Here is a 16,219-nt window from a genome sequence, read left to right on the forward strand (position 1 = left end):
TGCGGGCACGGTTGTTGGTGAGCGATATTTCGCAGCAGGAAATGCGTCGACGAACAGGGACTGCGAAATCTTCACGACCGTGAACGTAAGGCGAGGGACAGTAGATAAGTTGTAAAGTGGTGAGGGGATTAGCTAGAAATAATATCATATTTTTGAGAGTCATACAGGCTAACTGCTGGCAAAATAAGGCGATTTGTATATTCCCGTCCACCTAGTGTTGAGACACAAAAGCGACCATGTGAGCAGGTAACGGATTGACTACAGATTGAGTTGCATATAATTAATTCTGAAGTAAGAACCTGACTTCATAGAAGGAGATAACTAAAAACTGTTGGAGATAACATTCAGGCGCAAGAGGAAATAGGCACAGCTAAATACGAATACAACGAAGGAGTCGCTAACACCTGCAGGTGCACTGATCAACTCATTTTTCGCCTACAGGGTGGCATCAATGATGTGCTCACCTGGTACTTCATGTCTCGCTCACTGGCTTGCCTGGCTTTTCTCTGTTGGCACACACAAAAAACATTATTAAAAAATTTGCGTCGATAATCTCCCATCTTGGCGACTATGGCACAAGCCGGCGTCCGTACCCTAATTGTCTTGAGGTGTTCCTTCTTGGCCGACCGGGAGTTGCCGCATAGCTTGCGGTAGCACCATCGGAGGAAGTAACTTACGGTCTTGGGAGTCGGGATCACGTTGAAGGGCGGAGGGACCGTGCCGCCGTCCTCGAAGTTGCTCATCCAGAGCTTGCACCGGGCGAATTTCCACTCCACGTCGGCGTGCTCCTGAAACGAGAGCGAGTGCTACACGGACTCGTACGAGGCCCTCGGCAAGAGCACAGCGGCACCCACCGATATCATTTGGTAGGAGTGGTTCATCATGGCGATGAGAAGATTGAGGAGCACGACCACGTTGATGACGCAGTAGGAGCCAAACATCAGCAGTCCCCAGAAGCGAGTGTAGCTCTGGATCCCCGACAGTTCGAAGTTGTCCAAATCGATCAGACCGAAGCTCGCCCAGAACAGAGTCTGCGATGACTCGAAGAGGCTGCGTCGGGGCATGAACCAAACGCGAAAGCATTCCTATACTGGGTACGAAGTGATTCAGAATGAGGTACGTTTTTTGTACTAGCATGTGCAGCTCGATACAAATGTTTTAGATACGGTCGCAGTAAGCTGGCTGTCAAGAAGGGCTATCCAGAGTGTGCTCTACAGCTTTTGGAAGCCCTGGCTTCCTGTGCCCTGATTACGACAGAGATTTTCCTGTGCCCTGATTTTACGCCTAACATTTCCAACATGCTTGGACAAAAGTTCAGAAAATTGAAAAATTGCAAGGTACTGTCATGGAAATATTGGACGTAATGGTGCATTCTTTTGATATGTAGCAAAATTCTTCTTTTAATTTTTTTCCATCGCTCGCATCGATCAGTTAACACTGCCATATAAAACCAATGAGTAACGCTTTTGACGATGGCAAAAACGTTCATAGCAAAAAAAAAAAATACAAGCCTGGCGACGGGAGATCTACGGGTATATTGAATGCTATAGTGAAATCTTGCAACATATGAAAAAAAAATTAGGTTCACAAACCCTTTCTCGTTCAAAAATGCTTTTTTTTCTGTAATTGTCGGGTATGAAGACGATCGACGAGGGGCTATAGATCTTCCCAAAGATGTCTCCTTGGGCGTCGTCATATTGCTCGCTGGGATGTTGTGTGCACCTGACGTTATGACAGTAGAATTAGAAGCAGAACCGGTTTGCGACAGCCCAGAGAGGAGGCATTTACACAACTCTCTCTCCCGATTGAAAGGTCTATGGGCGAGGACACGTAGACTTGACACGGGGAAAAATAGTGCTGACTTGCAAATGAATTTTATCGACAGCCCGGAATCATATTTTGAGAAGCGTGCACACAAAATACAAAAATTAAAGCATGCATGTTCCAATGCCAAAAACGATACTTCCGTATCTGAAAGATGGCATACTGATACACGCTGCTCGTTTTTTTTTCCGCATCAGGTGTCCCGATCACGAAGCATGTTAACACGTGTACTGTGCGAGCACCATTCATAATATGCCACTATGCATTCAATAAAATTAATTTGCAAGCGAGCACTCTGTTGATCCCCTTGTCATGTGAATTCCATCACGAGCCATAAAACCTTGTCAATGCGTACAAAAAAAAAAGGCCGCCACCGTCTGGAAGACGTTGAAGTAATGAGCGTTAGCTGTTTGGTTTACTAGACTAAGAAAGCGAAGAGGAACGCGCCTGTTGTCCTGTTACACCCCCTCAAGATACGTCCTAAACGGAACTTGCTTCGTTTGGGGGTCAAGGTGGGCCTAGAATTCGGCTTGCGGCGCGATATCGTAACGCTTCAATTAGTAATTGCATGTATACAATGTTTACCTGTTATTTAATTGTGGTTTTATTTCTATACCACAACCCATGCGGTTTTATTTGCCTACCAAATTCGCTACACAACTGTCCTAGGATGGGTGCCCCTTGTTGTCGGAGTTTATACAGCGGAACGAATGTATACTTATATAGCGGTCCTGTAATGGGCCAAAGCAAGGCAATAAAGAAAAAACGGCACACTTTTCCTACCCGTTATAAGATATTTTTTGGGGGTGAGGGGGGAAGGGATGGGAGGCGACAACAAATTTTATTGGCCGCCATCTTGAATTCGAGGAACGGAAACTATGCTGCCATTTCGTCCCCTGACGTCATTCTCACATAGTTCCACCCCTATCCAACATATTGCACCGGGACGTCATCATTGGCGTGCGGCAGGTGGTTGTTTCTACAATGCTATTGCAGATGGCGCTACGAGTCTCCATGCAAGATATGCTGTTTTCTAGTTGCTGCCACAGATGGCACTGTGATCTCAGGGTGGTAGCAGACCCAACGAAAATCTTGAAACGGGACGAGTGAGAGCTAAGGCTCTTAAAAATTGCCACATAACCAGCTTTGCTGAACTTCAACATCGTCCTTGTTTTTCAGCGCATCGTAGAGGCAGCTGTACTGCAGTGGAGCAATGACATGACAGTGTTGTTTGGCTGGGCAGGATGAACTACCTTACGAAGTATATAGGTGTAAATGAGTCTAGTTGGTTTTGTATGTGTGGTTTTTGCGTCCAGCGTTGTTCCTTCCCATGAGTAGCGCACTTAGGGAGTTAAACCTTAAGAAGACGCGGAATGTTGTTAGGCTACGCAGCACTGACTTTGCGAATCGCCTCCAGGTGAAGCAGACGCTGTGGTCGCTCTTGAGGGGCGCACCGCCAGCAGCGGCGCCGCCTCCCGCCGCGTAGCCGCCGGCGTCGCGGTTGAGTTTGTGGCAGAGCTGGCGCTCGCTGTCCGCGTAGTACCAGAGGAGCTGGTTCATGCCGCACGCGAAGGCGAACAGCACCAGGGTGTACACGAAGAAGAACTTGATGATGTCGATGACCATGCGGCCCAGGGAGATCTGCAGGGGTCCCAGGTGAGGGTTCACCGAGAAGATGTACACCAGTTTCAAGGAGCTGCGGAGGGGAGGGGGAAGAGGTAAAAGTGGAAACAAGGGACAATCAAACACCTGCAGTTTGGCAGATTTGAAGATGCACAGAAATGCAGTCAAAATCAGAAGCAAAAATAAGCGAGTTCTAGATTTTCGTAAAACTCTTGCTGAAAAAAAAAGAAAAATGCGGGACGTTCATCAAGCTTTAACTTTTGCATATATTCTTGGTGGCCTTAATAGGACAGAATCTTGTTAACGTCCTTAAAGGATGGCACAGCTAATGATTCGGCGAAACAAGTCGCAGTGGAAAACGAGATCAAAAAGCAGACGTGACTCGAAAACATGAGTCCTTAGCGGCCACGCGAGGAATAAACGGTTATGCGCTGCTAGATTACGAGATGCGGTGAAATGGCCCTTATGTTTGACAATTCGCTCATCCTTACAAAATGAGTTTAGCGGGAACTGAGGCAGAAAACGCGAAGCACCTAAAAGGCTTCCAAAAGCTCCCGAGCTATTCATTTCGATTTATGCTACGTTTGTTTCTGGTCCTTCTCCGAAGTCTCAGCGTTGCGCCAGGTAATTGGATTGAACATCTATTGCCTCCGCAATGAATAACGTATACGAAGGTATAGATGTACAAAGACAATAAGGTCTCATGTTAGCGAAGCGAACGGCTCTCAATCTCGGCGTGCCTTCGGACCTGCTATCGCCGCAGGCCATAAGAAGCGTACTTCTGCTGATCGCAATACGTTTCTCGCGACCTGCACATGTGGAGCCAAGAATAGCAGTCATGCCTGAAGATATTGGCTGTGGCGAAAAGGCCTTCGGCGATCAGGATTGGGTCCCAGGCATCCCATTTTTCTCGGGGAAGGTACGCGGTCCCAGTGTTCTGAGCAATCTCTTTTTGAACCTACGAAAGGAAAAAAAAAAGAAGAGACGGGAGAAGGAGGAGGAATAAAGAGTGAGAAGGTTAACGTTTTAAGCATCGATCCTTTGCAGAGGAATCAACTGGATGCAAGGGGTTATAGAGAGGAGAGTCTCACCTGTAGATACGCTATCACTCTTAACGCCACTGTGGCTACGTACAAAGAATTTGTTATAAAATCTATGATGTTCCACATGTCACCGACGTATTCTATCAGACCCAGGTCCCATAGCTGCTTCATTTCACTCCATATTAAACCTGGAAAGAGAGAGAACGAAACAAGATTAAAGTAAAAATTGAACACCGGGGTACGAAATTGGAAACTGAAAAGCGAGTTTGACTGCCGTAGCAATTGCCGCAGGTACTGTTATGCTGCCAACATTTCCTCGAAATACTCAAACATTTCCTCGAAATGTACAGTGCGTTAAGCAGCAGATATGCAAGTTCGCAATATATATTCCGATGCTCGGAAGGAAAAGCTACACCGGATAAAGTACTGCTCAACACGAACAATTTAGTCAAAAGTTGTCCACGTGGGGGCGTTCTACGAGAGTACGCTGTTAATCCGTCAGCATACTTTTACCAGGAGGCGGCTTTGCCGGCGGCCCAGGCACCGCCAAGGCGGCAGTTTGGCCGACCACTGCCCTCTTGCGCTTGCGGTACTCCAGAGAAAACGCTGCGCCCACCTGGCGGCAATATTAGATTTGACCGCGAAGCCTAGTGCCTCCACGTTCCACCTCAGATGCGGCTGGATTTTGCCGATGCCAAAGCTCCTTCCCATGCTCGTGAGCACGCCGAATACTGGCTGCAGACTCCGGCTGATCCGACTGCTCCGCGCCTGCCATGGCGAAGGAGCTGCACGCCTCACGCGACCTTCGCTTGAGCCGAAAAGGAGACTAAGCGGCCGATGGTGCGTCAGGAGCGCTCGTGCTGCCTTGGCTGTGCTATGACGGATCACGTGACGGTCACCGCAGATAAGCTGCCTTTAATAGCTTTTCGGTGTAGAACGGTCGCTGCTTGCTTGGCAACATTCTACTCTTGCTACACATAACAATAAACGGTAGAACTGCGCGAATAAGACAGGACAGGAGACATAGAAACGAAAACGACACACGGGCGTTTTTATGGAGGAAAAACGCTAAGGCGCCCGTGTGCTCTGCGATGTCAGTGCACGTTAAAGATCGCCAGGTGGTCGAAATTATTCCGGAGCCCTCCACTACGGCACCTATTTCTTCCTTCTTTCACTCCCTCCTTTATCCCTTCCCTTACTGCGCGGTTTAGGTGTCCAACGATATATGAGACAGATACTGCGCCATTTCCTTTCCCCCAAAACCAATTTTTATTATTATTGCCGCCGCGGTGGCTGAGTGGTTATGGCGCTCGGCTGCTGGCCCGAAAGACGCGTGCTCGATCCCGGCCGCGGCGGTAGAATTTCGATGGAGGCGAAATTCTAGATGCCCGTGTACTGTGCGATGTCAGTGCACGTTAAAGAACCCCGGGAGGTCGAAATTTCCGGAACCCTTAACTACGGCGTCCCTCATAGACTCAGTCACTTTGGGACGTAAAACCCCCATAAACCACAAACCACAATTATTATTATTATTATCACACGTTTGCAGTGTTCCTTTCTGTGTCTCCTGTCCGGTCTTATTCGCGCAGTGCTACCGTTTATTGAAATGAACCAGCTATTCGGCAAAAACTTTCCACTTAACGTAACACTCAACGCTTGCACGGAAGGATGTAACTGGAAGGCTGGCTGCGGTGATGTAGAACCTTTTTTTAACGACTTCAGCTGTATCTAAAGTTATATATATCGAAAGGTTTTAAGCATTAATCGAATACGATGAACCGCCATGATGCAGTGATTTTTCGCCCTGATAAGTTGTGACAGCAGCCTTTTTATTTACTGCATTCAGCACTGTTCCAGGGTTCATTAATTGTAAGCACTACCCTGGAGTAGTGCGAGTGGAGATGGCATGGCATAATATTAATATTTCGCAATTAGATACACGCACTACAACATGCGTTGCGTGTTTTCTCGTTGCCGATCACGAGAAAACTGCTGTGAGGGCCACACGAGCCCAATTAATTAAAAAAAAACATGAATTTACCTTAAACTGGCATGCCATCATGATATTTCAGCATGCCCCTATAAGTACAAAGTCGCGTATGCTTAATTTCGATGAAAAGGCCAGTGTAGCTGCTTTTTCTTGAGCTTTATACCGGTGCCAGTCGGGGCAACTTTCCCAAAGGAACAATATCCTCCAAGGTTGCAATTAGAGATCACAGTAAGCTTGTTCATAAACACGAAACTACTAGCAAGTAGTGCAACAATTTAGGCTGTATTTCGCAATGCAATGCAGTCTGTTATGACAGATTAGTCATCTCGATGTTTTAGAGGCAGGAAAGAGCAATGTAAACTTTAAAGTTATAGCTAACTGTCGCCGTGGTTTGGGAATTGGCATTGGCCTCAGTCCCTAATCAGAACTAAAAAAAATTTTGGCGATCTGAGATACTCGAATGCTACTAAGACACCTGCTTTCCCAAAAAATCGTTTAATTAGCTACATGATTTTACCATTTCAGAAATAAGTTTAACAGAAAACCAACTAGACAAGAACTGGACTGAAAACAAATAACAGAGAGAGAGTACAGGTTCGTGCTCACCTATCACCCAAGCCAAGATGATCCATTCTACAATGCTTGGGGTCGCTCCTCTCTTGGTCGTAATGTCACTACGCACTTTGAGCTTCATCTCGTCTGTGCCGAACCACTCCACCACCACGGTCTCGATACGTTGCGACGCCAGCATCAGCAAAACTGAACGCAACAAAGAACGAAGAGACTCACGTCAGCTTGGAGATTATGTGAATATGTGATCTGTCTTTCGTGGCATACATGTGAAAATTCGCTTGCGCGTGTCGGAAAGACAGCGCACCTCAATAGCTCCCCTGAGGTTTTGTGCAAGAAGAAAAAAATAGCGAAAAAGAGAGAGAGGGGTATCCAGTAGGGCATGAATTATGTATTGCGGGAGCTGGAAGCCACCTGAAGAAACGCTGACTAGATGCAATACCGATCGGGATCGCAGTCGACAGCACCGATGGGAGGGGTTGATGCGATATTGAGAGACGCAGAGATCCCCAACCTTTGCCGCGTAGACAGCACGCGAAGTTGGGGGTACTTGAAACAATGCACGCACTGGTACCGATATTGTACAATAGCAATGTCATGAAAGTGGTATCACATGAAAGCTATCTCAAAAGCATTCTTTTTTAGCTTGGCAGTTCCCTAGTGAAAAAAGCTGTATGAAGCAATCACCTCATACGGTTTGCCATAGCATTATAATACAAACATTATAAAAATGTCATTCATTTTTACAAACTCAAACATTCGTCAGTCAAATATCACACAATATCATACAACTTGTATGACTTTTGCATGATTATATAATACAACTATTTTCTGTAGGGTTGATTAAGATCTTTCAATGTAGTTAACATTTCCAATGCTTGATGTTTGCGGAAAAAATTTGTCTCGAATCGCAGGAACAAGGACTTAAGTATTGAACATACAGTAGAACACCAGGGCTTCAAGCTGGAAGCCGTCTTTCATTATGAAGAATGGTTTTATGTATCCAACTCTCTGAATGCTGTTAAAGTCAGCGGAGATGACATGCTTGTATCTCCACACAACATATTGTCGCCGAAAAACGTAGCGCGACTAAAAAAATTCGCAGTGGCTTAGCTCAGCTATGCCAGGATACACGTAGCGAGAGCTGCAGTTCCCCCCTGGTCTAATCGCGTGGTCAGTTATACGACGAGCCTTTACATCAACCTCTTCAGTTCTTGTTGACGATGATGTTGTTGCCATCGCTTCATCGTGATTTTCTTGTGAAGGAACCGTGCGAGCTGCCATGCGCCACCTGTTACGCTCCGCTTCTTGACGTCTCCGCTTGGGAAGACGTTCTTCTCTTTGCCCAGGCGTCTCCGCCGCTCGTTTAGCCTTCTGATGTTCATTCTTTCTCTGCAGAGCGGCCTAGTGCCAGGCGACGACTCCTGGGTCCGAAGAATTGATCTTCTCCTGACGATACCGCCGCATAGCGGCGGCTGGAGTCTCCTTTTCGTCACACATACGAAGCGATTGTGATAAACCGAGTCGTATCAGCTCAGCTTTTATACACACAGTCGCACATACGCAATTATCCTCACGATCCCACACGGGGCCACGGCGGTGGCCGAGCTCTGACGTCATGCGCCGCGCACCTGCTGCCCTTCTCCGGTTGCCGCGTATGCGCATTCACGCGCGGCGCCGGCGGGCGTAGTCGGGCCGGCGCGGCTCCTCGCGCGGTGGCGGCGGAGAACTCTGACGTCATGCGCCGCGCAACTGCTGCTCCTCTCTGGTTTTGCGCATGCGCACTATCAGCCTCCCAGGCTCACGGCGAAATGCTCGACTGGGTAGCGTAGTGTAGCTCTCGCTACAAAAAGGGCTTTTAATCGAGTGACCAAGCAGACCAGCAGCGCGCGCCCTAGCAGTAGCGTCGTCTTCCTCGCTCCGTCCGCCAAGTAATGGCATTCGATCGGCCTCATGGCGGCGCCGGTAAAAAGTGAGCAGTGTGGCAATATTTATCACAACGACTTCTATATTCAACGCCTAATGCAAACGCAATCTTGCTTCTTCAACAGTTTAAGTGCACTAAATAAACTGCGCTTCACGTTAGGAAAACGACGAAATTCGGTTGGAGCAGGACCACTAAAGGTATCTTAAGTTCAAATGACCTTCCCATAGTGTTTATCATGCTTCGGCTTTCCACAGATTCTCAAAACATTTCCAGAACTTTTTGTCTCCCCCCCCTCTTCAACCTACAATTCCACTCTCTGGGGCAGCCGGATTAGTGCAGCTGTTTGGGCAAGTTGTGTTTCATGATGAATTCTGCCGCGAAGACGTGACGTTCACAACACTTGCGCAGCTCCCTGTCTTCGTTCTTGTCACTAAGCGCTACAATATTCATCCAGAGCAATGTCCTCAGTTGTCATAGTCTCGGAGACGCTCACTATCTGGCAAATGTTCCTTACGGTCTTGGTCTTGTTAGACCTAGATATAACTACGCTGCATAGACATAGACTTAGGGTAACAGTCTCTCGTCGGCGACAGAACGCGCTAATTTTGAAATACTCGTAGCAGGAGTGTGATGAAGGGTGGTAAACCGAAAAGAAAACGACTCACAGAGGAAGGTGACGTAGGAGGCCGAGTGGCAGATGAACTTAATGAAGGGCTTGCGCAGAGTTCGGCCGAAGTTGGAGTGAGGCGCCACAATGTAGGCCACCGAGTAGACGGGGAAGAGCAGACCGATCTTGAGGATCTGGAGGGACTGCAGGATGATGTTCTTGCGCCGGAAGCCCGGCAGACCCTCGTACCAGATGGACGCCAACAGCTGCTGCACGTTCGGGTGCGCGCAGAACTGCAGTGGAGAAAAGGGGGGGGGGTGAAATCGATAAACGAGGCGCAGTGAAGCGGTTTCAATCCGTCTAAAACTGTGAGCGTGAACGGTGAAAAACTTGTACATTGCTTTATTATTTAAGCAGCTGGCGCTGAAGATTCGCTCCTGAAGCATTTTAGTTATGCTTACGTTTTTTGTTAACTGAACTAGAAAACAGTAAGATATAAAAGGAAAAGGAAGCTTTTGTTAATTATTCTTTGACTGGTGTACCGCTTTTTCATGGATCGAAACTTTCACTTCCACTAAGCTTAGCCGAATACGACAGGTTTTATCGAACACTGCGCTATAGCGATGAAATTCTTACGATAACGTTCTTACGAATCCGTCTCTGTCGAAGCATGCCATGAATGCGGAGGTTTATGCTAGCATTTTACGAGTTAGCCCCAGCGCTCGAGTTGCGAACAGCCCCACATTTTTTAGTGTTTGAGTTACCCGACAAGCTGACAGCGGATCGAGAGAGCGGAAAGGATTACGTGGTGCTTTATCTCGACTGGCTATAACGAAGAGCGCCGTTACACGCGTCTTCCTTTTTTTGTGCTTATGAAAACTGAGAATAATAAATCTACGGTCCGCGAAGATGAGGGCGTTGTAGGATGAAACGCAATGGGCTTTTACTTTGCTCCATAAATTGTCGCAGAAAAAAAAGAAAGCGTATCAGCACTGTCACTTCAAATAGAGAATAATTCCTGAAGCATATAAGTACGCATAAATAAATTGCAGTGCCAGTTTACTTTATCACAGTACGACGAGTTGGCCTATTGCGTAGCAAGTAGTAGGCTTCACGTCACGCTCCGACATCAAAAAGGCGCAACGACGCTTGCATTGGAAGCATGCCGGATTAGCAAAATGGGAAGCTTTGAATCAAAGGCAGAGGAAAATCGCGTCTATCAGCGGTCTCATCGCAATGACGAAGCCTTCTAAGCAAAAAACCTCTCGCAACGAGACAAGTGAGCAGCGGCAGAATAACGGCTGACCAATTTGGCGCGACGTGAGAAGGTTTTGCAGTTAGGTGCTTTCGCTGCACTGCCCTCACTAGGTTACAGGGCTTATGTGTCTAAAAAGAGGAATTGCCTACCAAAAATGCATATTATAGAGGGCGTTGATTTCGACGTGCCTTCCAATATACAGCGATATGCGAATGATTTTAAATGCACAAATGTGTTTTAGGGCTTGCCGCTAGCACTTAAGTTGCAGCACTATTGCGTCTGCCCTACCAGAGCTGACCTGATTAACAATCCAGGTCTCAGCTGGCCTCGGTTACAAGAAACAACACTCATATCTTTATAAGCCCACATGACTACCCATAAAGTACGCCACTTACATGACAGCTTATGCAGGAGGCTGAAGTTTTATCAGTGTTTTCTCCTATGAGAAGAGCTGGGGAAGGAACGCGGTAATCCTTCACCAATGGCGAGGGTGATAGACGGGAACATATCCTGTAGCAGCCGCATTCTGGAGAGTGTCGCTGGTGTATTTATTCTGCCTACCGAGGGTTAAACATCTCCGTGCGCTACAGGCTTTCGGGACTCGCCTTTTTCTGCTTGAAGCGGATGGCCATTTTGAGGCGGCTGAGGTGCATTCGGTCTCCGTGTTCAAAGGCCGGCCCCGTCGGGTCGTAGTTGAGCAGCACCTCCAGCTCGTACGAGGTGCGCGTGTGGTCCAGCAGCGCCGTTGCGAAGTCCTGGCACTTTCGGCGAAGTTCCTGCGTTCGTTCAGGCAGCGAAGTGGTTGCGCATCGCACAATGTGAGGCATTGTAAAGGACAGCATAGACACGTGTTAAGCTGGTCAGCTTTGATGCAGGGAAACAGTGAGTAAATGAGCCTCAAGGGAGTTCCGACGAACCGAAATAGTGGAAGCCATCACCGCAGAAGCTGTGTGGAATTTATGAACCCGGCAGGCACTTACTGATGAGAATGTTCTAACGCCTACTTTAATGCAAACATGCCAGTTTAAGTCAGTGACATATTAAAACATACAGAGCAACATACGGCTATCAAATTCTAGAAAACACACTATCACGTCTGCTAAATTCTATTTCTTTTAATAATATTGCCCTAGGAACCACCTCGTACAAGAACCTGTTGGAATAGCTTTTACTAACTGACTCTCAATAGCGTTTATAAAGCAAATTAAATGTACTGTCCGCTTGTTTACTTCACGTGTGTCATTTTATTTTTCTTACGGGGAGTACCTGTCACGATCCTGTGTAATACTGTTTAATACATACGTATTGTAAGTTTTGTAAAACACTATTTTGCTGCCAAAGTTAGTGACTGGGTGTCCATGGCCGAGTCAAGCTGTCCAATAGGCAGCTTTTACGATGGGCACCCTGCCACAGTGTACATTTCGTTGATGACATAAGCTTACTGTTATTATAGTTGTGACATAAAGAAACGACACAAGCAGTGCAGGGCTGCACATAGACCGAGCAGGCCAGTGGACGTCCTAATCTTGGACAGTCAGTCAAAAGAGAGACGCACCAGGTACTCGCTCTTGAACTCGTGCTCCAGGTAGGCGAGCCGGCGCAGCTCTCCGCTCAGCTCGAACGCCGTGAGGATGGGGTCCTTGCTGGAGAGGGCGATGAGCGAGGGCGACGCCAGCGCCCGGTAGGAGTCGATGCGAGACCGCGAGTGGCGCAGCGAGTCCTCGGAGCGGGCGCGCACGCAGTCGGCGCAGCTGCAGCGCACGCCGTGCGGTGCTGGGAAGCTGTAGCCGCGGTCCAGCAGGATCTTGAGGATCTCGTAGTTGTCCCGGTGCGCCGCCAGGATCAGCGGCGTCATGTCCGGCGTGAAGGCGGCCGTCTCGTGGTCGATGGCCTCCCAGCTCTGCGGACACGCGCCGCCACTTAGACGTGACACGGGACACTACGTCACACGAAATACGAGAGGCGAACTCTTGAATGCTCACTGTAGCTAGTTTCGACCGACCAAGTGTTTGTGCTTTGTTGTTCTGTGATCACGGTTAGTGTGTCAGCATCATATCAACACGCTCCTATATGTACGCGGGCCAGACAACGCCAATAACAGCGGCACTGCCGAGAGTTCAGTAGTTTAGATAGTGAGATAGGAAGGGAATGAGAAGAGAACCGAAGTGCGAGCACCTAATTCAGCACAGTAAGGGTGAGCACTCTCCTGCCTGCTTGTATCTTAGAGGCAACAGGGGTGCACTCCGCTGCAGTACCGCTGTCATGTCCTATACTGTCTACGGAGAAATTGTGCGAAAATATTATGGAGACAGCGTTGCTAGCAGCCTGTCTGTTCGCTACTTGAGCAGTAGGACACAGAAGTACCAAACGGCCCCAAGATGCCGCGATAGTTTTTATTGCATTACTAGTCTTGAAGACTGGACAGCCAGCAGACGTTGCTCTTCGGCTCTTGTCACTGGACCAGCGCCTCACAGGTTATCGCGATCAGGTTAGCGATCGTGTGCCAGCCGATGACAAAGCGTTCTTGCGCGAGAAGGGCGCCATGAACACCTAAACCAATAGGAGGAGAGCAGGAATTTTCGCGATACAAACATGCTGGACAGAGTGATCACGCGCGTTGCAGTATGCGCATGTTGTGTATTAGTGCGGTAGCATTACAGCTCGCATCCGGAGCAAAATGCGCCCTCCGATGTAGCAAAATTCACTGATTGGTCGGGAGGGGTCACTTGGCCTTGTGACGTCATCACAACTGGCCGAATGTGGCAGATGACAATTAAATTAATAATTTGTCGAGAGAAGTTTCGTGAATTTGTGACGCCGCCACAACATGCCCACCATATTTTTAGCAACCTAGTTTCTAGATTTCTAGATAGCATCCTAGGTAGCATTAGCGCATTTGTAAAGAAACTGGCGCAAAACACATAGAAGTTGCAACAGAAGGTGCGACAAATGTGAAGTGGAATTCCGTCGAATTCCTCTCTTAAAACGACTTCAGTGTTCTTATAGTTTTTTTTTGACAAAAACTGCAGTTGCCGGCTGAAACAAGCGAAACATGTGCTGAATCAAACTGAAGCAAGTATTACATTGGATGCTGACGTCTACCTGCCTGGCTACTTCAAATTGAAGCAAGTATTTAGACTGTATTCTGACGTCTACCTGCCTAGCTACTCTCATTCTAATAGAGGAGAAGTTCTGGTTTTATGTCGGTGAGAGTGAACCGTGTAATAGTTGTTGGGAGGCTAGTTGGTACATGTTTCCAGAAAAGGGTTGTAGCCCCGAAACGGACAACACATAGCAAGCGAGACGGGACTTGCGCCTGTCCCGTCTCGCTTACTATGTGTTGTCCTTTTCGGCGCTACAACCCTTTTCTGGAAGAGAATGAACCGACACTAGCCTCGGCGGGTTAGAACACCTTGTTAGGGACCGTCAGAGCAATGACCATCTCTGTAATAGATTCACTGCCTGTGCGACGTTTCTTGGCCTTTGGATCTTAGGCCTCTGAAAGATGCGCCTCATGCTATCTTTCAGACACGGATGAGGCGGCCCCCCTCTGAAACTGTAACCTTTCTTAGGTTGGTCGCCGCAGTAACGACCATCTGTTGGCTGTAGCCGTTTCTTCAAATGCCCGTTTGGCAAATGAAATAGAACTAATATGGCAGAAACAGCAACGAAATGACCGGCAAGGACAAGTTAAATCAGGAAACAGAAAACGGAATCTTCAACTGAGTGCCTGACTACGGTAGTGGCTAGGGATAGTTAGTGGGAAAATATAACTGACTCCTCTCCTGTTCTCGTCCTCCAGACCTAGGTAACCCTGCGTTAGTGCCTGCATAAACAATTATAGGCCTGTATTTTATTTCCGGCCCACTCTTATTGTTTCGCCTTATTCGACTGCTCACTACTTCCGAACAGCCCCAGACAGTATCGCTGACAAAGCGAAAGTATGAAAGAAGCATGACTGTAAACACCACAGTATTGCCAACAAGCGGCAGTAGAATGCCTACCAGAAATTTAAATAAAAGATCATAAATGGCTGTTGCTTCGATACCATGTCACTGAGCGCGTTTTGCCGCCGCGTTCTGATGTAAATCTCAAAGAATGATTGCCACGAGTCACTGCGCCTACCAAGGCATACTCCTTTTTTATTATTTATTTTGCAGCGCGACATGTTCATTTTGAGTTCAGATGCGAAAAAAAGTGGCACTACGACGGTGCCTCCTCTTTAATGCGTTTGGCCAGCGCAGCTTTTCGGCCTTTTGCGATTGGCAATTAAGGAAAGAGACACCATTAACGCTTGTGAGGAGCACGCACGGACTGCTACTCGTTGCCGATGACGTCACGGTAGCGTGAACCGAGCTCGTCACGTGATGTTCAACGCCAACGCCGAACGCAGATGACGACGTTCAAGCTACAAGTGAGCCACTACCAGCTGCCTTGTAAAACGCAGATAGCGAACTATCATGGCTGTCCGGAAATGGTGGTTTTTGTACGCTGCAAAAAAAGCGTGGTTTTTGTACGCTACACCTGCCGCGGTGACTAAGTGGTTAGGGCGCTCCGCTCCCGGAGTTCCAGGGTTCGAACCCGACCGCGGCAGCTGCGTTTTTATGGAGGCAAAACGCTAAGGCGCCCGTTTGCTGTGTGATGTCAGTGTACGTTAAAGATCCCCAGGTGGTCGAAATTATTCCGGAGCCCTCCACTACGGCACCTCTTTCTTCCTTTCCTCTTTCACTCCCACCTTTATCCTTTTTCTTACGGCGCGGTTCAGGTGTCCAACGATATACGAGACAGATACTGCGCCATTTCCTTTCCCCCAAAAAACCAATTATTATTATTATTAAAATTGTACGCTACAATAAAACGTATGCAGTCTATATGAGCATCTGTTTGTCTCACGCGGATATACAAGAAAGTTCATGATTATCGTGTATTTGTGCAATGGAGGTGCTTCTTGTGTGGAAATTGAAGCGTGTCGAAACAGTCTGTTATGTCCTTTTCTTTGCGAAGCGTCAATAAAGATTTTAATCATAATCATCTTGACTCTGCACTCGGAGGAGAACTTGCAAGTTTAGAAAGACACCGGCAGATGGAGTGCAGCGCAAACTTGACAGGAAGACTTACACAAGCGCTGGCATAAGCAAGCGAAGACAGGGCGAAGCTGAAAAGTTGGATACGCCGGCAGCATCACCGGAAAGAAGGAATAGAGAGAGCGAGAGAGGGAAAGGGAGTTGAAGAATGAGCCCGCTTATAAATTTCCCCTGCCAACAGAGTGCTTTACAGGGCAAACTTGGGGTGGTGATTAAAAAGAGACCCGGGGGGGGGGGGGGGAGCCGAGTAAAACAGGCCCGGGCTACGCATGGTGCACGACTAAAGGTCAGCA

The 16,219-nt window shown here is 47.9% G+C and overlaps 1 protein-coding gene across 3 annotated transcripts in view; it reads right to left on the reverse strand.

The window, feature by feature from the left end:
* Positions 1–16,219, reverse strand: part of LOC144128516 (transient receptor potential-gamma protein-like) — a 187,271-nt gene that overhangs the window by 14,520 nt on the left and 156,532 nt on the right. For all 3 annotated transcript variants that reach the window (XM_077661957.1, XM_077661958.1, XM_077661959.1), the window contains 10 exons: positions 12,398–12,742; positions 11,448–11,618; positions 9,643–9,877; positions 7,087–7,239; positions 4,539–4,678; positions 4,290–4,405; positions 3,224–3,520; positions 855–1,050; positions 594–788; positions 465–506 (listed from right to left, as the gene is read on the reverse strand). In XM_077661957.1, the coding sequence (XP_077518083.1) occupies positions 465–506; positions 594–788; positions 855–1,050; positions 3,224–3,520; positions 4,290–4,405; positions 4,539–4,678; positions 7,087–7,239; positions 9,643–9,877; positions 11,448–11,618; positions 12,398–12,742 (1,890 nt within the window). The remainder of the gene's footprint in view (positions 1–464; positions 507–593; positions 789–854; positions 1,051–3,223; positions 3,521–4,289; positions 4,406–4,538; positions 4,679–7,086; positions 7,240–9,642; positions 9,878–11,447; positions 11,619–12,397; positions 12,743–16,219) is intronic.

Source organism: Amblyomma americanum, chromosome 4 (assembly GCF_052857255.1).
Source record: "Amblyomma americanum isolate KBUSLIRL-KWMA chromosome 4, ASM5285725v1, whole genome shotgun sequence".
NCBI lineage: Eukaryota > Metazoa > Arthropoda > Arachnida > Ixodida > Ixodidae > Amblyomma > Amblyomma americanum.